This window comes from Bos indicus, chromosome 3 (genome assembly GCF_029378745.1).
Source record: "Bos indicus isolate NIAB-ARS_2022 breed Sahiwal x Tharparkar chromosome 3, NIAB-ARS_B.indTharparkar_mat_pri_1.0, whole genome shotgun sequence".
Taxonomy (NCBI): domain Eukaryota; kingdom Metazoa; phylum Chordata; class Mammalia; order Artiodactyla; family Bovidae; genus Bos; species Bos indicus.
Window position 1 is genome coordinate 70347254 of NC_091762.1, and position 26912 is coordinate 70374165.

Genomic DNA, 26912 nt, shown 5'->3' on the forward strand with positions numbered 1-26912 from the left:
TGTGTGCACTAGGATTTCCTTTTTTAACTGAAAGATCTTTGCCTTCAATTCTAAGTAAGAAATTAATTTCTGATTTATCTCTGTTCATCTCCAAAATCTTTTAAAAAGTGAGTTTGAGTGTTTTTTCTCCTTGAAATTAGACTCTCTGTCTCTAACTGCCAGCAAATGACTTTTTCACCACAGTTCATAGGAATTTACATAAGGTTATCATTGCTAAATTCTTTCTTATAAAAACTCTCTTTCCCCCTCAATCAGACTTGAGACTGAGAGCTTTGACCCTGGTGGGTATCTTTGAGAGTTGGAAGTAGGTTTAAGGAGTGAGTGAGGCTAATCTCAGGCTACAGTCTGTAGAGAGGGGTTTGAGGTTCCAGTTCTTAGTGAGGATATTGACTCAGAAGGGAAGAAGTCTGATTTCAGGGCCAAATAAAAGAGCAAGGAGGTGGTCCAGTTTCATTCTTTTACAAGTGGTTGACCAGATTTCCCAGCACCACTTGTTAAAGAGATTGTCTTTAATCCATTGTATATTCTTGCCTCCTTTGTCGAAGATAAGGTGTCCATATGTGCGTGGATTTATCTCTGGGCTTTCTATTTTATTCCATTGATCAATATTTCTGTCTTTGTGCCAGTACCATACTGTCTTGATAACTGTGGCTTTGTAGTAGAGCCTGAAGTCAGGTAGGTTGATTCCTCCAGTTCTAACACCATACACAAAAATAAACTCAAAATGGATTAAAGATCTAAATGTAAGACCAGAAACTATAAAACTCCTAGAGGAGAACATAGGCAAAACACTCTCCGACATACATCACAGCAGGATCCTCTATGACCCACCTCCCAGAATATTGGAAATAAAAGCAAAAATAAACAAATGGGACCTAATTAACCTTAAAAGCTTCTGCACATCAAAGGAAACTATTAGCAAGGTGAAAAGACAGCCTTCAGAATGGGAGAAAATAATAGCAAATGAAGCAACCGACAAACAACTAATCTCAAAAATATACAAGCAACTCCTACAGCTCAACTCCAGAAAAATAAACGACCCAATCAAAAAATGGGCCAAAGAACTAAATAGACATTTCTCCAAAAAAGACATACAGATGGCTAACAAACACATGAAAAGATGCTCAACATCACTCATTATCAGAGAAATGCAAATCAAAACCACTATGAGGTACCATTTCACACCAGTCAGAATGGCTGCGATCCAAAAGTCTACAAATAATAAATGCTGGAGAGGGTGTGGAGAAAAGGGAACCCTCTTACACTGTTGGTGGGAATGCAAACTAGTACAGCCACTATGGAGAACAGTGTGGAGATTCCTTAAAAAACTGGAAATAGAACTGCCTTATGATCCAGCAATCCCACTGCTGGGCATACACACTGAGGAAACCAGAAGGGAAAGAGACACGTGTACCCCAATGTTCATCGCAGCACTGTTTATAATAGCCAAGACATGGAAGCAACCTAGATGTCCATCAGCGGATGAATGGATAGGAAAGCTGTGGTACATATACACAATGGAGTATTACTCAGCCATTAAAAAGAATACATTTGAATCAGTTCTAATGAGGTGGATGAAACTGGAGCCTATTGTACAGAGTGAAGTAAGCCAGAAGGAAAAACATAAATACAGTATACTAACGCATATATATGGAATTTAGAAAGATGGTAACAATAACCTGGTGTACGAGACAGCTAAAGAGACACTGATGTATAGAACAGTCTTATGGACTCTGTGGGAGAGGGAGAGGGTGGGAAGATTTGGGAGAATGGCAATGAAACATATAAAATATCATGTAGGAAACGAGTTGCCAGTCCAGGTTCGATGCATGATGCTGAATGCTTGGGGCTGGTGCACTGGGACGGTCCAGAGGGATGGTATGGGGAGGGAGGAGGGAGGAGGGTTCGGGATGGGGAGCGCATGTATACCTGTGGAGGATTCATTTTGATATTTGGCAAAACTAATACAATTATGTAAAGTTTAAAAATAAAATAAAATTGGAAGAAAAAAAAAAAAAGAGCAAGGAGGAAGAACTGATCCCAAGGTCCCAGGGATCCCAAGTGACAGGGAGCAGGGCAGCTCAAGAAGGAAGCTGGGGTGTGGGACTGAAGAACATTAAGAAATTGTCCTGGGGAGTGTGGGCAGAAGGCTGGAACGTTTCAAAGGGAAAACAAGCAAAGGTTTGAAGTATCTGCAGGATTAGAAGTGTGTGAAAATTGTCCTTATTTTTTTGTGTTTTTCTAAATGAAAAGCAATGATATTCCAAGAAGAAACTCAATGTTTCATTAAAAAAAGAGTCAGAAAGGTAGAGGTTTGAATCTCAGTTGTGCCTTATGTGAACTCAAGAAAGTCAATTTCCTTTGTGTCTCACTTTCCTCTTTCAAAAAATGGGGTAAATATAAATACCTCGCTTGCAGGAATGTTGGCACATGTTATAGACACAATGAATGGCAGCTGTTGTGTATTTACTTTGATCTTTGTGCAAAGCATATGCTGCATATGTATTTTTCTCTGTTTGTTTTTTCCTCTAGTTCAATTTTTCAAGCTCTGTTGAGATATAATTGACCAATAACACTGTATAATTTTAAGGTGAACAATGATGATGATTTTATATATGTATATATTATGAAATGATTATTATAAGATTATCAAATCCTTAAAATTTCATTCTTGAAGTACATCAACCAAAAATACGTAAATGTACAGCTCAAAATAAGTAGAAATAGACTAAACTAACTAAGAGGGAAGATAAGGAATGTATTTCTAGTCCATAAATCACTTTCTTGTTCAGTTAAACTAATTTATTTTAAATGGTAACCTGTTTTTAAATTCATGGATTTTTACAATGAAAATTAGCACTGACCCACCTATTCATAACCTTGAAAATGAAACTACCCTTTTAAAGAAACCATGATCTGGACAACTGAGAATTTTTATAAAATGGAAACTCTGACCCAGAGCATTTTTACTTCTCTAGAATACTTAGTTTTCTTATCTAATTCAAGAACTAAGGACAAACTCAGAAAACTGCATCATTACATTAACATTGACAGATACTAGAAGGACTGGTGAATTTTATAAGTACTTTTTAAAAAATGATCATTTAAGATTTAGTCAACCTCTTTAACCTTTGACTGGATGTCCTTACTATTTTAAACCTCACTACTGCACATAAGAGTTACATTTTAGAGGAATGAGACAATCTTTAAAGAGGTTGATTATATTAGCCTTTCCCACCCAACATGCTTGGTAACTTTATTGGTTTTGCCCTCATTAGTGGCTGTTTTTTTTGTATTATTTATTTTATTTTTTTAAGAAGCTCTTTGCATTGATATGAAGTTATATTCCAAGGTCAAATATAAACAATGACCAGACTTCTAAGCCAAGACAACCCACTGAAGCCTATTGAAATATAATATGTAACTGACTTAACTGATGATTTAGTAATATTGCAGAACTCAACTCTCTTTGATTGCACTAATTCTATGGTAAATACTTAACAAGTTTCAACTTGAGTATTGGGGATTTGTGTTCTCTCTCTTTGGGACATTTTGTATATAATGTTTTCCTTTCTTAACATGAGTCTGAACAGCATTTCTGCCCTTTTCATCACCTGTTTACATTTATTTTCTCCCTTAACAATTGACTTGTCATTCAAGACCCAGTTTTGATTTCAGTTCTCCTGGGATACTCATCCTATGTGGGCATAGTTCACTTATTTGTGAAATGGGGTTAAAAATCTGGTACATAGGGTGCTTTGAAGATTAAATGAGATCATGTATGCCAAGTATGATAAGCTATTATGATTATAATACATCAGACTGTCCTTCCATTGCAGGCATATCTCATTTTATTGTGTTTCACTTTATCATATTTCAAGGATAGTGCATTTTTTTTGCAAATCGAAGGTTTGTGGCAACCCTTCATGGTGCAGTCTATTGGCACCATTTTTTTCCCCCCAAAAGCATTTGCTTACTACATGTCTCTGCATCACATTTTGGTAATTCTTGCAATGTCTCAAATTTTTCATTCTATATTTGTTACCATGATGAAAGTGAAAGTGGAGAGTGAAAAAGTTGGCTTAAAGCTCAACATTCAGAAAACGAAGATCATGGCATCCGGTCCCACCACTTCATGGGAAATAGATGGGGAAACAGTGGAAACAGTGTCAGACTTTATTTTTCTGGGCTCCAAAATCACTATAGATGGTGACTGCAGCCATGAAATTAAAAGACACTTACTCCTTAGAAGGAAAGTTATGACCAACCTAGATAGCATATTGAAAAGCAGAGACATTACTTTGCCAACAAAGGTTCGTCTAGTCAAGGCTCTGGTTTTTCCTGTGGTCATGTATGGATGTGAGAGTTGGACTGTGAAGAAGGCTGAGCGCCGAAGAATTGATGCTCTTGAACTGTGGTGTTGGAGAAGACTCTTGAGAGTCCCTTGGACTGCAAGGAGATCCAACCAGTCCATTCTGAAGGAGATCAGCCCTGGGATTTCTTTGGAAGGACTGATGCTGAAGCTGAAGCTCCAATACTTTGGCCACCTCATGTGAAGAACTGACTTATTAGAAAAGACCGTGATGCTGGGGAAGATTGAAGGCAGGAGAAGGGAATGGCAGAGGATGAGATGGTTGAATGGCATCACCAACTTGATGGACATGAGTTTGAGCAAGCTCTGGGAGTGGGTGATGGACAGGGAGGCCTGGAGTGCTGCAATCCATGGGGTTGCAAAGAGTCAGACACGACTGAGGGATTGAACTGTACTGTACTGTAACCCTTGCCTCTGATTGCTAGTCTAGTAAGGTTCAAACTCAGGAAAACAGACTAGAGAGGTCAGACTCTTAACTACCTACTGCACTCTGCCTCCTCAAGACACAACAGGAGGAATTTGGTGTTAAAAGGAGGGTTAGGGTAATCTGGTTGTACCGTTTCCCTGTTAAAACTCTTCACTGCTGTCACAAAACCATCCAGTCCTGGAAGCATGGGGCACACCATCTTACAGGCCCTTCCTTTGATTTTTAAACAATTTTCTTTTTACTGAGGTAATATATCCTCCCTGAACTTTCACTCGTCACCTGTCACAGTCCTGCTTTCTTAGCACCTTTTACAGGATGACTGTTCACTTACCTGACACCCTACATGCCTTTCCTTCTCCAGGTTGAGCTCTGTGGGGCAGTTGTACCTCATTGAGCACAGTTCAGTTTAGTGATTACAGCACAACAGCCCCTTGTTTGATTTCAGAATATGCCTTTTAACTAGTTGTGAGCTAATTGTCTATAAAAACTACTCTACATCTCGGTTTATTCATCTAGGAAGAGGGAGGATAATAGTACTTTGCAGAATTGTTTTGAGAGTTAAAGTATACAGTGCATGTTACACAGAGAGTTTGGGCTTCCCAGATGGCTCGGTGGTAAAGAATTTACCTGCCAATACTGGAGACACAGGAGATGTGGGTTAGATCCCTGGGTCTGGAAGATCCCCTGGAGGAAGACATAGCAACTTACTCCAGTATTCTTGCCTGGATCATCCCATGGACAGAGGAACCTGGAGGGTACAGTCCATAGGGTCACAAAGAGTGACCAAGCAACAACAACTAATATAGAGACTTTACTGTGCACTACAAAAAAGGAAATGATCAATAAATACTAGTGATAAAAATTATTGGTTTCTAGAACTTTCCTGTTGGTCACCTTTCCTCCAAACAGCCTAGTCCGCTCCCTTAGTTTGGATATTATTCTTGTATTAATGAATAGAACTGTTTTGTTATTAAAAGATATACAATTCTTAAGTCTCCAGAGAGGAGCTTGGTGGCTCAAGTTAGTTCTTATAGACAATTAGTCAACCTTAGTGTGTCTCAGCCCTGCTGACTCCCCATGACCTGTTTTTCTCTTGCCTTGTCTGTGAACACTGCAAAAACTATCTTACCAGCAGTCAGCATAGTTTGGAGACTACCTTTGTTTTTACTAGTCACTATGTGTAGAGAAGACTCTACACATGGACATCACCAGATAGTCAACACTGAAATAAGATTGATTATATTCTTTGCAGCCAAAGATGGAGAAGCTCTATACAGTCAGCAAAAACAAGACCAGGAGCTGACTGTGGCTCAGATCATGAACTCCTTATTGCCAAATTCAGACTTAAATTGAAGAAAGTGGGGAAAACCACTAGACCATTCAGGTATGACCTAAATCAAATCCCTTATGATTATACAGTGGAAGTGAGAAATAGATTCAAGGGACTAGATCTGATAGATAGAGTGCCTGATGAACTGTGGATGGAGGTTTGTGACATAGTACAGGAGACAGGGATCAAGACCATCCCCATGGAAAAGAAATGCAAAAAAGCAAAATGGCTGTCTGGGGAGGCCTTATAAATAGCTGAGAAAAGAAGAGAAGTGAAAAGCAAAGGAGAAAAGGAAAGATATAAGCATCTGAATGCAGAGTTCCAAAGAATAGCAAGAAGAGATAAGAAAGCCTTCCTCAGCGATCAATGCAAAGAAATAGAGGAAAACAACAGAATGGGAAAGACTAGAGATCTCTTCAAGAAAATTAGAGATACCAAGGGAACATTTCATGCAAAGATGGGCTGGATAAGGACAGAAATGGTATGGACATAACAGAAGCAGAAGATATTAAGAAGAGATGACAAGAATACACAGAAGAACTGTACAAAAAAGATCTTCACGACTAAGATAATCACGATGGTGTGATCACTCACCTACAGCCAGACATCCTGGAATGTGAAGTCAAGTGGGCCTTAGAAAGCATCACTATGAACAAAGCTAGTGGAGGTGATGGAATTCCAGTTGAGCTATTTCAAATCCTGGAAGATGATGCTGTGAAAGTGCTGCACTCAATATGCCAGCAAATTTGGAAAACTCAGGAGTGGCCACAGGACTGGAAAAGGTCAGTTTTCATTCCAGCTCCAAAGAAAGGCAATGCCAAAGAATGCTCAAACTACCGCACAATTGCACTCATCTCACACACTAGTAAAGTAATGCTCAAAATTCTCCAAGCCAGGCTTAAACAGCACATGAACTGTGAACTTCTAGATGTTCAAGCTGGTTTTAGAAAAGGCAGAGGAACCAGAGATCAAATTGCCAACATCCACTGGATCATGAAAAAAGCAAGAGAGTTCCAGAAAAACCTCTATTTCTGCTTTATTGACTATGCCAAAGCCTTTGACTGTGTGGATCACTATAAACTGTGGAAAACTCTGAAAGAGATGGGAACACTGGACCACCTGACCTGCCTCTTGAGAAACCTATATGCAGGTCAGGAAGCAACAGTTAGAACTGGACATGGAAAAACAGACTGGTTCCAAATAGGAAAAGGAGTACGTCAAGGCTATATAATGTCACCCTGCTTATTTAATTTATATGCAGAGTACATCATGAGAAACGCTAGGCTGGAAGAAGCACAAGCTGGAATCAAGATTTCTGGGAGAAATATCAATCACCTCAGATATGCAGATGACACCACCCTTATGGCAGAAAGTGAAGAGGAACTCAAAAGCCTCTTGATGAAAGTGAAAGAGGAGAGTGAAAAAGTTGGCTTAAAGCTCAACATTCAGAAAATTAAGATCATGGCATCTGTTCCCATCACTTCATGGTAAATAGATGGGGAAACAGTGTCCGACTTTATTTTTTGGGGGCTCCAAAATCACTGCAGATGGTGACTACAGCCATGAAATTAAGACACTTACTCCTTGGAAGGTAAGTTATGACCAACCTAGATAGCATATTCAAAAGCAGAGACATTACTTTGCCAACAAAGGTCCGTCTAGTCAAGGCTATGGTTTTTCCAGTGATCATGTATAGATGTGAGAGTTGGACTGTGAAGAAAGCTGAGTGCCGAAGAATTGATGCTTTTGAACTGTGGTGTTGAAGAAGTCTCTAGAGAGTCCCTTGGACTGCAAGGAGATCCATCTAGTCCATTCTAAAGGAGATCAGTCCTGGGTGTTCTTTGGAAGGAATGATGCTAAAGCTGAAACTCCAATACTTTGGCCACCTCGTGTGAAGAGTTGACTCATTGGAAAAGACCCTGATGCTGGGAGGGATTGGGGGCAGGAGGAGAAGGGGATGACAGAGGATGAGATGGCTGGATGGCATCACCGACTCAATGGACATGAGTTTGGGTGAACTCCGGGAGTTGGTGATGGACAGGGAGGCATGGTGTGCTGCGATTCATGGGGTCGCAAAGAGTTGGATACGACTGAGCGACTGAACTGAACTGAACCACACTATTAATATTAAGGCCATAAATAAAATAACCTGATGGATCACATCTGGATGCCTAATTAGAATAAACTAAGAGAAATTGTAAATCAATATTTGGCATAATTGCTGAAATATGGCAGATTTGGATGTAAATAAAAAAGAATGAAGAATGTAACACAAAATTGTTTATATGATATCAGTCCAATCACACTCTACAAAGGGGCAGGCAGCAGAAACTCACTGTTTAATTTTAGCTGGCAGAGTTTTCTTATAAAGGGTTGGAAAATAATTGACCCTATGTCAATTGCTCTTCTGTCCTGGTCTTTCTTCAAGTTTCCTCAAAAGGTTTTTTTTCCTTGCCTCCCTGGGAACTTCTCTTCTAATGTAACTTTGAAGCACACCACAAAGGCACTTATTTGACAAAACCCAAACAACAAGACTAACACTGTCAGCGATGTGTGCTCATCCACACTGAGCATTCTGAATTTAAAAAAGTCCAAATATGTAAAACATGCTCTTCAATCTCTTTTGTTGTAGACTGTTTTCAGTTCTTATCCTGAAGCAGAAGAAATGTTATGATTCTTCCACGTGATTTTTTTAAAGGTTATACATCGATGAATTGGACTAATATATTTGATTTCTATTAACTGATTGACCATTCATTCAACCAGTTTTGGATGGGTATTTACAGTGGACCTGGCTCCATACTACAACAGATGAAAAGTGTACAGGGAAGAATCTTGTTAATCTAAATGGAGTAATTAAACATGGATGAAAGAAATTCTGGTGGAAGGCAAGACAAAGACCGTAGGAAAGGGATAGGAACAATTTTGTGGGAACTCCTGAGACATTCTGCATTTTCTTTGTGAGGACATGGATCTAAGTGTACTAAGGAATCATGCCTAGTTTTAGAACCTCAGTTTCCTGAATATAAAATGAGGGAGTTGACCAGACCTTTGCACATATGAATTTCTGTAATCCACTGATATAATATGCTGTACTAAGTCACTTCGGTCATGTCTGACTCTTTGCAACCCTATGGACTATAGCCTGTCAGGCTCCTCTGTCCATGGGATTTTCTAGGCAAGAAATACTGGAGTGGGATGCCATACTCTCCTCCAGAGGATCTTCCTGACACAGGGTTCAAGCCGGTGTCTCTTATGTCTTCTGCATTGGCAGGTGGGTTCTTTACCACTAGCACCACCTGGGGAGGGCTCCAGGTAAATCTGTTTCCAGACCCATAAGCATAGATCATCTACTTCAGGAAGCAGTCACAGCATTTTACTTCATGGTGACAATAATTATAAAGGGAAGAAGATTGAATTCTCCAGGGCCAGACATCTTTTAAGGGGTAGAGTTATTATTTGACCTCAAGCCTTCTGGCTCCCAATCTTTTTCTTTTTTTAAATCTCATTAAATTTACTTTGGGCAGGAAGTGTTATAGATGCATTTGTTTTAAGTAATTGCAGAAAAATCATTGCACCTCTTAAGAGTTAAGATGTCAGGTCACATATTTCTTAAATTTCCGACTCTTAAATAACAAACTTGCAGTTTTAATGATAGAAAGCTTTTTCTAGTTATTAGTGCTGCTTTCAAATATTTCATTTGGGGAAGTTGTTTCCATCTAGATATTATTAACTTTCTTTGCTAAGACTCTTACTGTGATTCAAAATCTTTGATTTGGCTGGCTGGCTTGAGTGTGATGAGTTTCTTCATGCAGTGGGAGTTCAGTGGATTCTTGCAAATTTTTTTCTGATGGACAGAAAGAGAGACATTTGGATTGGTGCACTGTACTCCATTCTCCATGAACTGTAACATGAAGGCAATCAAGCCATAATATCCTGTAGTTTGTTTAACTTGCTTTCCCAGTATAAGCACTTGGTATGTGAGTTGAGGAAACATTTTATCTGGCTGAAAGCCTGCTTTGGCAGCGGAGATTTGATATAGCTCCCCACCTTGGACCCCATCAAAATCTACAAATTGCAGATTTAGTGACCTCTGAAATCCAAAGCACTTCTTGATTAGGCTTCTCATCCTTAGTAATAAAACTGTGCTCATTCACCTAAGTCTCACTTGATTCTGTTGAGCATACAATGGTGTAATCAGGTTTTCCAGATTGGTAGATGAGTTGAGTCTTTCCATTTGTGGCAATGTAAAGAGACATCTTGCATAAAATTTCCTGATTGAAATGCTGCTGAAAAATGTCAGTGTATTTGTTGGAGTCCTTATGTTTTTTTGTTGTTGTTGTTAGGGATAGGAGAAAGTTGAATAGGAATATGAGGCCATTTGGTCAAATATTAAATACAAAAGATCAATTTCTGAATTAAAAGTATATAAAACATATTTCTATATTTTTGCTCATATAATTAATCACTTTATTTATCCCATGTTATATATCTTGCTACTCTTTTTTAAATTTAGTCAGTGGTGTGCTGATAAACTGGGTTTTCAGAAAGAAAAAAAAGAGACTTGTAGTGTTTGCCAATTTTTGTGGTGTAAATACTCCTGGCAATCTTGATTCCAGCTTGCACATCATCCAGCCCAGCATTTTGCATGATGTACTCTGCATATAAATTAAATAAGCAGGGTGACAATATACAATATTGTTATACTCTTTTCCCAATTTTGAACCAGTTGTTTCATGTCTGGTTCTAACTGTTTCTTCTTGGCACACATACAGGTTTCTCAGGAGACAGGTAAGATGATCTGATATTCCCATCTCTTTAAGAATTTTCCACAGTTTATTGTGATCCACACAGTCAGAGGCTTTAGCATAGTCAATGAAGCAGATGTTTTTCTGGAACTCCCTTGCTTGCTCCATGATCCAACAAATGTTGGCAATTTGGTCTCTGGTTTCTCTGCCTCTTTGAAACCCAGCTTGTACATTTGGAATTTCTTGGTTAATGCACTGCTGAAGCCTAGCTTGAAGGATTTTGTGCATAACCTTGCTAGGTCACCATGCTGTGTGCTAGATTCCCAGAACTTACTTACCTTATAATCAGAAGTGTGTACCTTTAATCAGTCTCTTCCATTTCTCCCACCCCTGAGTCCCTGGCAGTCACCATTCTGTCGTGTTTCTATGTTTGGATTTTTTAGACTCCATATATAAGTGAGATCATACAGGGTTTCTTTTTCACGTTCTGGCTTATTTCACTTGACTATCTTCAAGGTCCGTTTGTGTCATAAATGACAGGATTTCCTCATTTTTTTATGGTTGAATAATATTCAAGTGTGTGTGCATGTATTACATTTTCTTTATCCATTTTTCTATTAATGGATACTTAAGTTGTTTCCATGTCTTGATTATTATGAATAATGCTCCAAATGAACATGGAGGTACAGATATCTTTTTGAGATAGTGATTTTATTTCCTTTATATATGTACCCACGTATGGGATGCTGGATCATATGGGAGTTCTATTTTTTAATTTTTTGAGAAGCCTCCATACTGTTTTCTACAGTGGCCGCACCAATTTAAATGCCCACCAATAGTGCACACGGATTTCCTTTGCTCCACATCCTTGGCAAAACATGTTATCTCTTGTCTTTTTGATAATAACCATTTTAACAGGTGTGAGATAATATTTCAGTGTGTTTTTGATTTGCATTTCCCTGGTGGCTAATGATGCTGAGCACCTCTTCATGTTCCTGTTGACCACTTATAAGTCTTTGGAAAAATATCTATTCAGGTGTTTTTCCCATTTTCTAATCTGATTATCTGTCTTTTTTGCTTTTTATTTTGTTTGCTTTTGCTATTGAGTTGTATGAATTCTTTATATAATTTTGATATTAACCCCTTATCAGATACATATGGTGTGAAAATATTTTCTCCTGAAGGGGCTTTTAAAGGTAATTCTCATGAGGACTCAAAGAAAAGGGAGCAGGAGAGGAAGCATCTGCCTTCCTACACAACACATCACAGTAGAGAACACTGGTAGAAATACAGATGGTAATGGCCATTCTGATGGAGTCTCAGACAGAAATGAGGAATATGTTATCGGAAACTGAAGGAAAGGTGATCCTTGTTGAAAGTAGCAAAGAACTTGACTGAATTGTGTGACTGTTCGAGTGTTTTGTGGAAGGCAGAATCATCAAGGCATGGGGAATTTAAGTCATGTGCTCCCAGCTGTGGACCCAGTAATGGTAAAACCAGATTGGATTGAAGCTGCAGTCTTCACCACTACATCCCTCTCCCTCCCTACATCCCTCTGTCTACAGAAGTAGAGATTGTGGGGACTGGCATGCTGGGAGTAGGTATTGGGGTTTAAGAGATTCCTCTATCAGTGTGGTCCAGGATACCTGACTCTCATCATGTTTTATTTGGACTGACTCACCTTAAGCAATAATCCTGTTTTGGAGCTTTTCCATTTCAGGAAGATGGAAGAGCTGTAACAGATACTGCTCACATCCCAGAGGCCTGGAAGCAGACAAATGGGACTATGTATGTGAAAGCATAATCTGCACAATGGGACAGAGATTCCACACTCCTTCCCCAGCTGAGGGCATGGTGTCTGACATGGGGACACTCAGTAACTATTTGTGAAAGAATTAGCCTATGACATGGGAAGAAATCAAGCATGTGCACGCACACACACACACACACACACACACAAACACACACACCTATGTACATGCATAGCCCCCCATTGGAGCTCCATGAGTACAGTGTCTGTGCCATCTCTGGGTCCCTGGGGCTGTACAGAATGCCCTGAAAACAGTCAGTACTCAGTAAATGGTCTGTGATGCATATTATAGTGACTTTCCTTTTAGTCTGGGTTTCTATGGGATAGACTCTCTAAGGGGCAGATGGAGGGATTGATAAGAACTGACCTTTTTAGTTCAGAGCCCTTATTATATCATCTACATGGTGGGAGGCAGGAGTCAAGGGTTAAAGGGTCAAATGTTGAAAGGCTGCAGCTGGGAAGGCCGCTCTCCCTGTGACTCAGCAGCTGCTCGTTAATACTCAGGCACCACAGGAATGGGGAGATGCAGACTGAAGCGGGGGAAACAGGAACCATCGTAGAGTTGCTTTGTTTTCTGGGGGGCAGTTTTCCCAGTGCGTTGAGTCAGAAAGTGGGTCGTTCCCCACCCAGGGTACTGGGGTTGGGTAAAGAGTCTTGTCCATCATGTAAAGAAGCCAACAAGTTGGTTTGGCCAGTTAGTTATGGGCCTTTGTGTAAACAGCATGGCGTGTGAGTGATGTGGTCACAGTAGCCAGGTGGTCACTGTGACCAACACAGCTGTTGATCTTATGGATAGGAGCAGGAGAGGATCACAGGGCCGATGTTGGTGACCAGGAAGTCCAGCTTTGATGGATGCCGACAGTAACTTACAAGAGAATGGAATATTCAAGATGCAGCACAATCCCAACCCAGGCGAGGTGACCTCATCTGGTCCAGGATTGTGCTGGGTGCAAGGAAACAATGTGTGTGTGTGTGTGTTGGGGAGGAGAAACAGTGGCAGTGAGTGGAGAGAACAAGGCAGAAAGATCAGAAGAGTTCTACTAAATCTAAGTGTGGCTGTAATTGTAAATCTTATAATTGAATACATGCAAAAGGAAGCTGCAAATCATACCAAGACCTGTGAAGAGAAACAGTGGAAAGGATGAGACAGATCATGGCTGTGACTGAGCCATGGGATTGCTACCCTCTCCCTGTGAAGGGGGCTTGATGGTCACAATGAGGGTGACATTTATATGTTGACTGTGGAAATGTTTGCATTATTTGCTGTCTCTGTTCAGTCTGTTGTACAGAATACCATAAACTGGTATTATGACAGCATAAACCACAGAAATTTATTTCTCACAATTCTGAAGGTTGGTAAATTCAAGATCAAGGCACTAGCTGATTTAGTGTCTGATGAAAACTTGCTTCCTGGTTCGTGGATGGCCATTTTGCTGTGTCCTCACGTGGTAGAAGGGACACGGGAGCTCTCTGGGGTCTCTTTTATACAGCGTTAATCTCATTCATAAGAGCTCCACCCTCATGACCTAGCCACCTCCCAAAGGCCCTCCCTCCTAATACCATCACATGGGGGAATAGGGTTTCAACCTGTGATTTTTTTTCTTTTTTTTTTTGGCAGCACCACTGGGCCTGTGGGATCCCAGATCCCTGACCAATGCTCCCTGCATGTGGAATCTCAGAGTCCTAACCACTGGACTGCCAGGGAATTCTTCAACCTATGAATTTTGGGGGGAAACATACTTTCAATCCGTAACAACCATTTTACTAAATCTGTATATAATTTAGCATAGTTTCTTGTTAGCAAACAATTCATTTATCTAAAATTTCAGTTAAAAAAAAATTAAGGCATTGTCTGAAAAAGAAATGACTGAGCCTAGGGGGACCCAGCTGGTTATTATTCATAGTCATGGAAAGAGATGCTTTACACATAGCATCCCTACCAGGGGCCCTCAGTCTTTCCTAAACAGTAGAAGGTGAGAAAACGGATGTGTGCAAAGATTTCAACTTGCCTAGATCTATTGCACCTCTCAGTAAGATTGGAGGGGCCTCACAGACACATACTCATTCAATAGGAGCCTGAGAGAGCAGAATTAGAACGAGATGGTGCCAAAGCTGGCTAAGCTTTCCTATTAAGACCTAAATATTAAAAATGTTTCAAAGTCTAAATGAAAAGAATGGGATATTTTACTGTCAATAAGGAAGTTGAGGTTCACATTATCTTAACATTTTGACCCTACTGCATTTAATCAGGGTTTTAGCACTCACAGTTATTCCAAAACTATTGATTTTTAAAAATGTGAGCCTGAAAAACAGACAAAAGACTATGTATGATATCAGTCTAATGATTTATCTTAAGAATCTGTGAACTGTGGAATCATGATTGTTAGGACTGAGAGACACCTGCTCACCTTTCTGAAATGAGTTGCTGAAAAGGTATTCTGAGATTCAGAAAGGGTAAGGGATACAACGTTGACCTTTTGGAGACAGGAAACCTTTGATGAACTATAGGACACCAAGACAGTTCATTTAAAAGATGATTTCAAAGCATTACCCAGAGCCGGTTTTGTGTGTGCATTACTGAAGCCCTCAGGTTGTCTTTTTACGTAAACCCAGTGAAATAATGGTTTCCGCAGTTGTTCATGCATCTGCAACTCTCGTGTGGCACCTTGGCTTCTGAGCTTTGTAAATGCTTTTCACTCTCTTTTGTGGACGAAATTAAACTTTCCATACTATTCAACAGCATGGAACTTTCCTGAGGTGGGCATTAAGGAGAAGAGATAGGAAAAGGTCACTAATACCATCTCCATGTAATTAAGGCAGTGCAAATAGCTAAATAAAATTGTTGCTAATGACATTTACTTCATTCTGTAATAAGTGTCCCTGCTCTGGTCTCAGAATAAGTTTAAGTTAAGGATCAGCTGTTCAGTAAACATATAGATTATTAATCTTTATGGCAGGTAATAGGGCATGCATTTTTTAGGACAGCTTTATGTTAGGGCTGTGTTTAGGCTTATGTGTTTTCTTTCACTCCCTATGTCTCTCTATGTATATACACACAGTCATATTTATGTGTATGTATATATATGTGTATGCACATTCATGCATATGTGTACATGTATAATGTATAATGTACCTGCTTTTGTAAGATAACAGTTAATGAAAGATAGGTTAAAACTTAGAAAACATAGTTTCAAACTTTGATTTATACCCTTATTTTGACTATCTACCAAGGTGTAGCATATGACCAGGGAACCAATTTGTTCTCTTTTAAGTGAAAAACCCTAAAAATCAACTGTAATTCTATGAATTTCTCTTTTTTTGGGGTTCTGGATGTGGAATTAATGAAATTGTCTAGCTATATATGTGGAAGTTAACATTTCTAAATTGCTGAACTTTAGTTAGAAACTTATACCAATAAGAATGTGTCACAAACAAAATTGTATCTTCATGTGTTGAACACATCATTATTTAGATACATAATAAATAACATCAGTCAGATCAGATCAGATCAGATCAGTCGCTCAGTCATGTCCGACTCTTTGCAACCCCATGAATCGCAGCACGCCAGGCCTCCCTGTCCATCACCAACTCCCGGAGGTCACTCAGACTCACGTCCATCGAGTCAGTGATGCCATCCAGCCATCTCATCCTCTGTCGTCCCTTTCTCCTCCTGCCCCAAATCCCTCCCAGCATCAGAATCTTTTCCAATGAGTCAACTCTTCGCATGAGCTGGCCAAAGTACTGGAGTTTCAGCTTTAGCATCATTCCTTCCAAAGAAATCCCAGGGCTGATCTCCTTCAGAATGGACTGGTTGGATCTCCTTGCAGTCCAAGGGACTCTCAAGAGTCTTCTCCAACACCGAGTTCAAAGCATCAATTCTTCAGCGCTCAGCCTTCTTCACAGTCCAACTCTCACATTCGTACATGACCACAGGAAAAACCATAGCCTTGACTAGACGAAGCTTTGTTGGCAAAGTAATGTCTCTGCTTTTGAACATGCTATCTAGGTTGGTCATAACTTTCCTTCCAAGGAGTAAGCGTCTTTTAATTTCATGGCTGCAGTCACCATCTGTAGTGATTTTGGAGCCCAGAAAAATAAAGTCTGACACTGTTTCCACTGTTTCCCCATCTATGTCCCATGAAGTGGTGGGACCGGATGCCATGATCTTTGTTTTCTGAATGTTGAGCTTTAAGCTAACTTTTTCACTCTCCACTTTCACTTTCATCCAGAGGCTTTTGAGTTCCTCTTCACTTTCTGCCATAAGGGTGGTGTCATCTGCATAATCTGAGGTGATTGATATTTCTCCCGGCAATCTTGATTCCAGCTTGTGTTTCTTCCAGTCCAGCGTTTCTCATGATGTACTCTGCATATAGGTTAAATAAACAGGGTGACAATATACAGCCTTGACGAACTCCTTTTCCTATTTGTAACCAGTCTGTTATTCCATGTCCAGTTCTAACTGTTGCTTCCTGACCTGCATACAAATTTCTCAAGAGGCAGATCAAGTGGTCTGGTATTCCCATCTCTTTCAGAATTTTCCACCGTTTATTGTGATCCACACAGTCAAAGGCTTTGGCATAGTCAATAAAGCAGAAATAGATGCTTTTCTGGAACTCTCTTGCTTTTTCTATGATCCAGCAGATGTTGGCAATTTGATCTCTGGTTCCTCTGCCTTTTCTAAAACCAGCTTGAACATCAGGAAATTCATGGTTCACATATTGCTGAAGCCTGGCTTGGAGAATTTTGAGCATTACTTTACTAGCGTGTGAGATGAGTGCAATTGTGTGGTAGTTTGAGCATTCTTTGGCATTGCCTTTCTTTGGGATTGGAAACTGACCTTTTCCAGTCCTGTGGCCACTGCTGAGTTTTCCAAATTTGCTGGCATATTGAGTGCAGCACTTTCACAGCATCATCTTTCAGGATTTGGAATAGCTCAACTGAAATTCCATCACCTCCACTAGCTTTGTTCATAGTGATGCTTTCTAAGGCCCACTTGACTTCACACTCCAGGATGTCTGGCTCTAGTGAGTGATCACACCGTCGTGATTATCTGGGTCGTGAAGATCTTTTTTGTACAGTTCTTCTGTGTATTCTTGCCATCTCTTCTTAACATCTTCTGCTTCTGTTAGGTCCATACCATTTCTGTCCTTTATCGAGCTCATCTTTGCATGAAATGTTCCTTTGGTATCTCTGATTTTCTTGAAGAGATCCCTAGTCTTTCCCATTCTGTTGTTTTCCTCTGTTTCTTTGCATTGATTGCTGAAGAAGGCTTTCTTATCTCTTCTTGCTAGTCTTTGGAACTCTGCATTCAGATGTTTATATCTTTCCTTTTCTCCTTTGCTTTTCACTTCTCTTCTTTTCACAGCTATTTGTAAGGCCTCCCCAGACAGCCATTTTGCTTTTTTGCATTTCTTTTCTATGGGAATGGTCTTGATCCCTGTCTCCTGTACAATGTCACGAACCTCATTCCATAGTTCATCAGGCACTCTATCTAATCAATAACATCAGTAAGGATACGAAAATATTGTGCCATCCTGGTCTTCAAATCTAGCAGAGGTATTGAATGAGGTTATTGAAAGCATATGGACCTGGGTAATCAGAGGCTCCTCACCCCCCACTCCCCATCCATGGAATGTATGCCCCAGACTTGAGAGAGCAATGTGTTGTTGAGACCACTTGGACCCTGTACATGACTGAACCCAGTTAAGGCCTCTATATAAGGTCTTAAGATTCTGGTGGGCAGGTGTGGAGAGATACTCATCTTGCAACCACCCAAGACAAGTCTCTTAAGGAAGGTCTTAGTTGCCTGGTGGCGTGTGGATCCATGTGGACCAAGGATCAGGCCCACTGGCAGGCAGACTCCCCACCACCGGACCACTGTGGAAGTTCTAAGAAGACTTTCTTGACAAGAGGAGTTGCTGATCTCCTTCTCTGTGTCCCCATTTTTTTTTGTATTTTTCTGTTATTGGATTTTTCACAACCAATTTAATAGTTCACATCTGATTTCCATACTTGTCTGTGGGATAAAATGGCATCAAACTGTCTCCCAGTTCTTATCATCACACCTAGAAAACAATAGGTGCTTGTTGTTGTTCAGTCACTCAGTCGTGTCTGACTTTTTGTGACCCCATGGACTACAGCACACCAGGTTTCCCGGTGCATCACCATCTCCCAGAGCTTGCTCAAACTCATGTCCATTGAGTTGGTGATGCCATCCAACCATCTCATCCTCTGTTGTCCCCTTCTCCTCCTGCCTTCAATCTTTCCCAGCATCAGGGTCTTCTCTAATGAGTTGGCTCTTTGCATCAGGTGGCCAAAGTATTGGAGCTTCAGTTTCAGCATCAGGCCTTCCAATGAATGTTCAGGACTGATTTCCTTTAGGATGGACTGGTTTGATCTCCTTGCTATCCTAGGGACTCAAGAGTCTTCTCCAACTGGAGTGGGCTGCCATGTCCTCCTCCAGGGGATCTTCCCAACCCAAGAATTGAACCCAGGTCTTCCAAATTGCTGGCTGATTCCTTACCACCTGAGCAACGAGGGATGCCCCAATAGGTGATTAACACCTGTTTATTAAACACGTACATGAATGACTGGTTGGCTGGATGAATGAAAGATAATGCACACTTTGGGGATGAGAGTCAAGAATTCCTTGGTTATCAAGTAACACTTCATAAAACCTTAATGGTTTCATTTTTCTGTTCCAGATTACTTGCTGCATATAATAGTCTCACGGATAAACACCTGGCTGGATATTTTAACAATACAAGGATAAGGCGGCATCTCTTAAGATCAGGGCTGGTAAGATTTGGTTTTGTTTCTACCTGCCCCCTTGTTTCATTAAGTCCAATATTTCCCTATCTTTCCTAGTTTCCTCTTTGAGCTTAACAATGACATCTTTTCCCTTCCCTCACTTTAGAATAATTACTTCCTTTCCAAAGCTCTGATTTATCTATTTGAGTCTATCTTTCAAAAGATAAGAAGAGAGGTCGGGAGGGCTGCTAAGGCAACTTATAAATTATTAAGGAAAATCCCTGTAAGTTTCTAACAACATATTTCATTTGTTTATTCACTCATTTATTCAGCACATATTTATTGAATATATTGTATAAACCAGGAACTATTAGGGAGTTAGGATAGAGAAGTCTTTACTGTCTTCAGGAAAAAATATTGTTTTTAATAATCACAGGATATGATGTGGAAGATATGAACAGTTCAAAATTTTCCTCTAAATTTTTAAAAACTCTTTCATTTCATGTGACAGTTTATTGATACATTAGTGTCTTTCATTAGCTCCAAAACTATCATTTCCAGAAAATTTCCACTTCTCTAAATGTCTATAATGTGAAAACCTTTAAAAAATACTATAGTTTTCCATTCAAAGTAAGGAGTGTGGTTATAAAAAGTGTGACTAACGATTTTAGCTATTTACTCTCTTAAAACACAGTGAGTTTCCTTAACTCTCGTTGCCATGGTGTTGAAAGGATATGCATCGCATTTCTAATTGTTGTTTATGTGCTTGGCAGTCTGTCTGGGTAGATCTCAGAGAGTTTGCTTTTTGTCTCCTGGGGCTTTGTTATCAGATAGACCTGGCTGAAACCTGGCTCTGCCATTTAGAAGACAAAATCTTCAGCAAAACACTTAAGTTTCTCAGCTCCAAAGTGTTCAGTTGAAGAAAGATAATGAAGATAATGATACCCAGCACTCAGAGTTGTGACAATCAGAGATGTAGAAAAAATGGTTGTTGTAATTACTGTGGTTGCTATTAACACTGCTTCTTTGGATAACAGTCTGTGAGCTTCCTATGAAATGGGAAGGACTTTGTATTTCTTATCAACATCATTAACAAGCACTTATTGAATACCAATTATAAACATGGCAACTCAAACAGCAAAGACACAGCCCTTTCTCTAGAGCAGTTGTACAAATACAGTCCCTAAATCGGGAGTGTTCAGCATCATCTGGGAACTTGTTAGAGCACCACTCCAGATCTGCTTCCCTGATGGCTCAGATAGTAAAGAATCCACCTGCTAATGCAGGATATGCAGGTTTGATCAGGGAAGACCCCCTGGAGAAGGAAATGGCAACCCACTTCAGTATTCTTGCCTGGGAAATCCCATGGACAGAGGATGCTGGTGGGCCACAGTCCATGGGGTTACAAAGGGTCAGACACAACTTAGCAACAAAACAACAACACTCCAGATCTATTAAGTCAGAAACTGGAGGAGGGCCCATCAGTCTTTAGCTTGTCTTCCAGGTGATTTTCATCTCAAGTTTAAGCACTTCTGCCCTATGGGAGCTTCCAGTCCAACTGGGGAGAAATAACAATGTTAATTGCTGAGGGAGGGGCGGTACAGGAAGTTCTCAACAATTTTTCCTGATTGGATAAACAGGACATGGTATCCCATGGACAACACATTTCAAGGTCTGTAACTGATTTATTCACAATTCCAAGCACACTTTCTATAACTACACCCCTTTCTTCCATTAGAAAATGCATTCATGAAAAAGATGATCAATAACCAATCACTTGTAGCACAATTCTAGTTGATCTCAATACTTCAATGTGTTGCAATAACAGTGCTAAAAACCTAGTTATCAGTTAAGAAATATGTGGTCTTGAATTAGATGTGAAGAGAAGAGCAGTATTTAAATAGAGGAAAAGGAAGAAGATGAACATTCTAGGAAGTATAACATCCTCAGTTTAGGGAAGATATTAAAAATAGAACAAATACGCCCATAGGACATAGGAAGGAATAAAATAAAAATCAGAAACTATCACTCCTGGGACTTGCAGTGATGTCTCTTGAAACCTGCCTGGAATACTTTGTATCTGTAGTACTGTATAATCTGAAAATATCTGAATCACAGCAAATTAAATTACATTCTGGGCTGGAAAGTAGAAGAAGAAAAGCAGTGTGAAAACAAAGTAATGAAACCAATTATTTTAAAAACAAATTGATGAGATCCTCTGTAGCTTACATGTTTTGCCCTTCAAAGTATTTCCTGTGAGATCATCAGCCTTGTGATCACTGCTCCTATTCATTGTTTCAAGGTAGCACTCCACCCCTTCTTCCTCAATGTGTTCAAAAAAAGAAATGAAAAGAACACCTGGGTTCTATCAAGGGAAAATTGTTACGCTAATGAAAACCTTGTTTTAAACATCAAGTGCACCACCTGTATGTGTTTTCCCAATGATGAGTTTATGAGACTGCCTTTTGCTTTTTTTCCCCTTATGAAACATTCATTAAAAGTGAAAGTTTATCAACCATAGTACTATACTCTGTAGGCTTTAAAGATGCTGCCTATTTCTCTTTCTGATTGACTGACTGTCCATCTATTTCTATGCTTTGTGTTTCTATGTATGTTTTATTTATTCATTGACAGATCACAAGAAATGGAAGAATACTTTCTGAAAAGGAATACAAACTAAACATCATGAAGAAGGATCACCAAAAATATATCCGGGAGTGCTTAGCCCAGGCTATTTTCCATAAGGTTCTTGATATGGAGGTACAAGTATTAACTATTTCCTTCACAACTGATACTTTCCAGTAAGAAAATTCATACTTTCTTTACCCAGAATCAGGGGAAATTTTTCCTGTATTTCGTTAAAAACGAATGAAACAAGGTGAAAATGAAACAAGAAATACTGTATACCTCTCTAGGTAGTGAAAGGAGGCAAGACACCAAAGTAAGCATTTCTTCATTTCAGTTAGGGAAAAATATGGACATCGTTGTATAATTTGTGATATTTAATTTAACAAATGTAGATTTTTAGTCCATAATGGTTACTTTAAAACATACCAGTCCTCACCATCTGTACCTCAATTTCCATTTACTAAAAAAAAGTGACATCTGTTTAAATATCAGTAATTCTAACTGCCATGAATTATTTCAGATTTGTTATTCTTTGAAGGCTCCCAAGCTCAGCCGTATGCTAAATTTCAGGGAACAGGCATTGGAACATCTGCCGTCCCTCCCACTTTAGGCTACATTGGTCAGCATAGATTCACAACCCCAAGCATCAGCAACTTTTTTTTTCCACTCTGACATGGCACTTTTAGAAGGATATCTAGCTAACTTTATAAATCATTTTAGCCTTGCTCCATGGAACTTGTAGTTTCAAGCATCAACATCGTTTTAATGTCTGTGAAAAAGCATGTTACTTCTCTGCTTGACCAAGTAGCAGTAAATCAGAAAACTTGGCTCATGAAACCATCTACCTGTGGGTGCACCATACAATTACGAGCAACTGTAGAATCAAGAGTAAACCAATATTAAGTGTGAAGTGAAGTGAAGTGAAGTTGCTCAGTCGTGTCTGACTCTTAGCGGCCCCATGGATGAAGTAGCCTGCCAGGCTGCTTCATCCATGGGATTTCCTAGGCAAGAGTACTGGAGTGGGTGTAGTGTTACTGAAAATATTTATTAGTATGCTGCTACTAAAGTGAGCAAGTGTTATGCTCACTTCAGATGTATATGATTTGTTCTTTTAGGAATTCATTTTGTGATTTATGGGCTTCTCTGGTGGCTCAGGCAGTAAAGAATCTGCCTGCAATGTAGGAGACCAGGGTTCAAACCCTGGGTCAGGAAGATCCCCTGGTGAAAGGAATGGATACCCACTCTAGGCAAGAATAGCCTAGAGAATTACATGGACAGAGGAGCCTGGCAGGCTACAGTCCGTGGGGTTGCAGAGTCAGACATGACTGAGCGACTAAGTCATGACTGAGTCACTTTGTGACTTATATCATGTGCATGAATTATATAGAATCATTGTTTATGGCTCTCAAATTCACTTCCTTGTAAAACTATTAGTTGGAATTCTACAACTAATGTTGAAAAAACAGTACAGTGTAAAATTAACCTATACATAATTTCAAACTTAATCAATAGGGACCAAATTCTATATTAGTCTTGATCCTTGAACTTTGGTTTTCTAGAGTTTCATATAATGCACACATCATAACTATTAAATGTGCAATTATTAAAGTCTTTGTGTATTCTTGAAGTTTGAAATAAATAGTTCAGATAAATGTTAATGTGTAATATATAATTTTATATTATACACAATATATTAATATAATTTAAAATAAAATATTCAGTATTTCTAAATTATCACCTTTGTCTCACATTTAGTTTATGCCAATACTGTTTACTAATGTTGTTTTAATATTCATATATTCATTCATGCAAGAAAAGTTAACTGCAAGCTTACCATGTACCAGTATGGGGTTACATGATGTAGCTGCGAGATAAAATTTTTTTTAAAATGCTGTAGGAAGGGATCACATGCTAAACGAGAGGAACAAAGAGACTGAGCCCTAAAAGCAAGTCATTCCTTGCCTCTGTGAGAGTAGGAAGAAGCTGAACAGAGGTCCTGCCATTTGAACTGAGCCTGGAGGACTGAATGCAACTTGACATGAAAAGATCTAAGCAAAGCATTCCTGACATGAAAAGATCTAAGCAAAGCAGATGTGAAGTTGCAGAGGTGTGAGGGGACATTGTGGGTGGAAAAGAAAGCTCACTGAGGCCAGACTGCACTGTGAGTTGGCTGAAAGAGTGGCAGCAAGTGACACTCTCTAGTAAGTTTGGGGCCCTGTTTCTTGAGGCCTTCAATTCTCAGCTAGGTTAGGTGTGTAGGTGATGAGGCGATGAAACATTTTTCAGCAGGGGAGTGAAATTAATGAGCAGAGCTGCTTTAGAAAGATGATGTTGCTAAAAATGTGGAAGATGGATTAATGAGCTGGAAAAGATTGGAGGTGGGAGGTCAATTAGGAAGCTGTTGCCAGAGGGTGTGGGCTCACAGCAGTAGTGGAAGTACCGGGGAGAAGCAGCTGTCCATGGGGATCTGGAAGAGGGAGAGAGAACAGAGAGCCCGACTCTGCCTGGACCAGGAGAGGGAGGGAGGCACCTGAGCCACTCTGAGGTTTCTAGCATGGTGGTGTGTGCCTTGCAGGAAATTGGGAACAATGACATGGACTAGATAAGAACCTCCAACTGGTGGGAAAACCTGATAGAGTGCTGACCCGGAAGCCAGCAGGGTCTTACAAGCTGCAGAATGGTTCTGTAAGAAGACTACTGGGGAGAAAAGTGGTTTCAGAGATGGTAGAAAAGAATGGGGCTTCCCGGGTGGCTCAGTGAGTGAAGAATCCTCTTGCAATGCAGGAGACACTGGTGTGATCCCTGGGTCTGGAAGATCTGGAGGAGGGCATGGCAACCCACTCCAGTGTTCTTGCCTGGAGAACCCCATGGACAGAGGAGCCTGGCGGGCTACAGGCCACAGGGTTGCAAAGAGTTAGACAGGACTGAAGCGACTGAGCACTCTCACACACACAGAGAGGAGTGAGGATGGGAGAGGGGGACTGCAGTGAGGTGAGAATAAACAGAAGGTGGAAGTGGTTGATAGTAAATCTAATGAAGTTTGGTGATAAGTGGGTGAGATAACAGAAAGAGAAGAAAGGCTTTGAGAAGAGGATTGATGATACTTAGAGAGGGAATGATTGAGTCTGCAGGGTCTTAAAGGCAGCCGGAGGGGATCAAGAGCAGTTAAAAAACATTTTTTAAAAGCGACAGAATATCAAACACTCTCAAAGGTGTCTGAATGATTTCAAATTGAATTATAAGCAGATTATTTTTACATGAAATTTATTTTTAAGTTATATAACTAATATACTACCAAAACTTTGGAAAACATAAGAAAGCATTAAAAAAGGAAAAGAACTGTGCATAATTTCTCCTCTCAGAGATAACTGCTGTTAACAGTCACATTTCCTTTTTGTCTTTTGTCTATTCATATATAGACACTAATAAACCCATATCATGGTGTGAGAGAAACATGGTTTCTCCAAAAAAAAAAAAAGACAAGCCAGGAAGTTAATGTCAGAAAGAAAGTGAAAGTCGCTCAGTCGTGCCAACTCTTTGCAACCCCATGGACTATACGGTCCATGGAATTCTCCAGGCCTGAATACTGGAGTGGGTAGCCTTTCCCTTCTCCAGGGGATTGCACCCAGGTCTCCAGCATTGCAGGTGAATTCTTTACCAGCTGAGTTACCAGGGAAGCCCAGGACTAGGATTCAAATTACATTTCCACCACTGACTAGATGTGTGACCTGGGGTAAGTTCATGGTCCTCTGCCTCAGTTCCTTCATTTGTGAAACTAGCTGCTGCTTCTACTAAGTCGCTTCAGTCGTGTCCGACTCTGTGCGACCCCATAGACAGTAGCCCAACCAGGCTCCCCTGTCCCTGGGATTCTCCAGGCAAGAACACTGGAGTGGATTGCCATTTCCTTCTCCAATGCATGAAAGTGAAGAGTGAAAGTGAAGTCGTTCAGTCGTGTCCGACTCTTAGCAATCCTGTGGACTGTAGCCTACCAGGCTCCTCTGTCCATGGGATTTTCCAGGCAAGAGTACTGGAGTGGGGTGCCATTGAGACTGCTTGGCAATTGGGATTGTTCAAGAAGAGATGATATTCACGAAGCACTCTCCCAGCACTGGGACAGGCACACGATGTGAGCTCGATCAACAAAATTGCATTTCCATGCAGTTCAGCTTTGTACTTTTATCAGCATTACACTCATTTTCCATTTTTAAAGCCAAATCTTTTGGAACCTTATTTTAAAAATTACATTCTGTCCCGTTTATATGGATGTGCCCCAAACTTAAACCATTCTCTTTAAGGTTTATAATGCTTCTGAATTTTTGCTTTGAAGGAAAAGAAACTTTCAGACAGCATCTTTGTGCATAAAACATTTTTTTAAATTATTATTTAGATTTCCCCCTAGGTTTAGAAGTGAAATTTATGGGTTATCAGTAGGAGCACTTTTAACTGCCTAATGTATGTTAGGAATTGGCTTTCCAAAGAGTTGTACCAATTTATATTCCCATGTGCACACTTATGCACATGATTCTTCTCCATCTCAGTGACAAGAGGGGTAATTGAGAATACCGTTAGCTAGTGGGGTTATTTTCCTCTCAAAAATTCTTTACTATAATTGATATGATGCTTTCCTTCACTCTTTCCTCTTTATTTAGCGTTACCATCAGCTTGAAATAAAAAAGAAACTGGAGACCTTAGCTAGGAAGGAGCGAATTCAGAGATTTAAGGTAAGGAGTTCCATAACTATTTTACTTCCTAATATTATTTCATAATTTTGAAGGTCAGTGGTACTATTATTGAAGCTCTTTGGAGTCACTTTATTTTGGGGTAACTCATAACTGACATCAAATGGT

At 39.9% G+C, this 26912-nt stretch overlaps 1 protein-coding gene across 4 annotated transcripts in view; it reads left to right on the forward strand.

Moving 5' to 3' along the window:
• ERICH3 (glutamate rich 3) overlaps positions 1-26912 on the forward strand; it is a 121671-nt gene that overhangs the window by 13499 nt on the left and 81260 nt on the right. For 2 of the 4 annotated variants that reach the window (XM_019957259.2, XM_070786304.1), the window contains exons 2-4: positions 19392-19485; positions 22072-22197; positions 26715-26786. In XM_019957259.2, coding sequence (XP_019812818.2) covers positions 19392-19485; positions 22072-22197; positions 26715-26786 — 292 coding nt within the window. The remainder of the gene's footprint in view (positions 1-19391; positions 19486-22071; positions 22198-26714; positions 26787-26912) is intronic. The other 2 variants (XM_070786305.1, XM_070786306.1) reach the window with 2 other exon arrangements.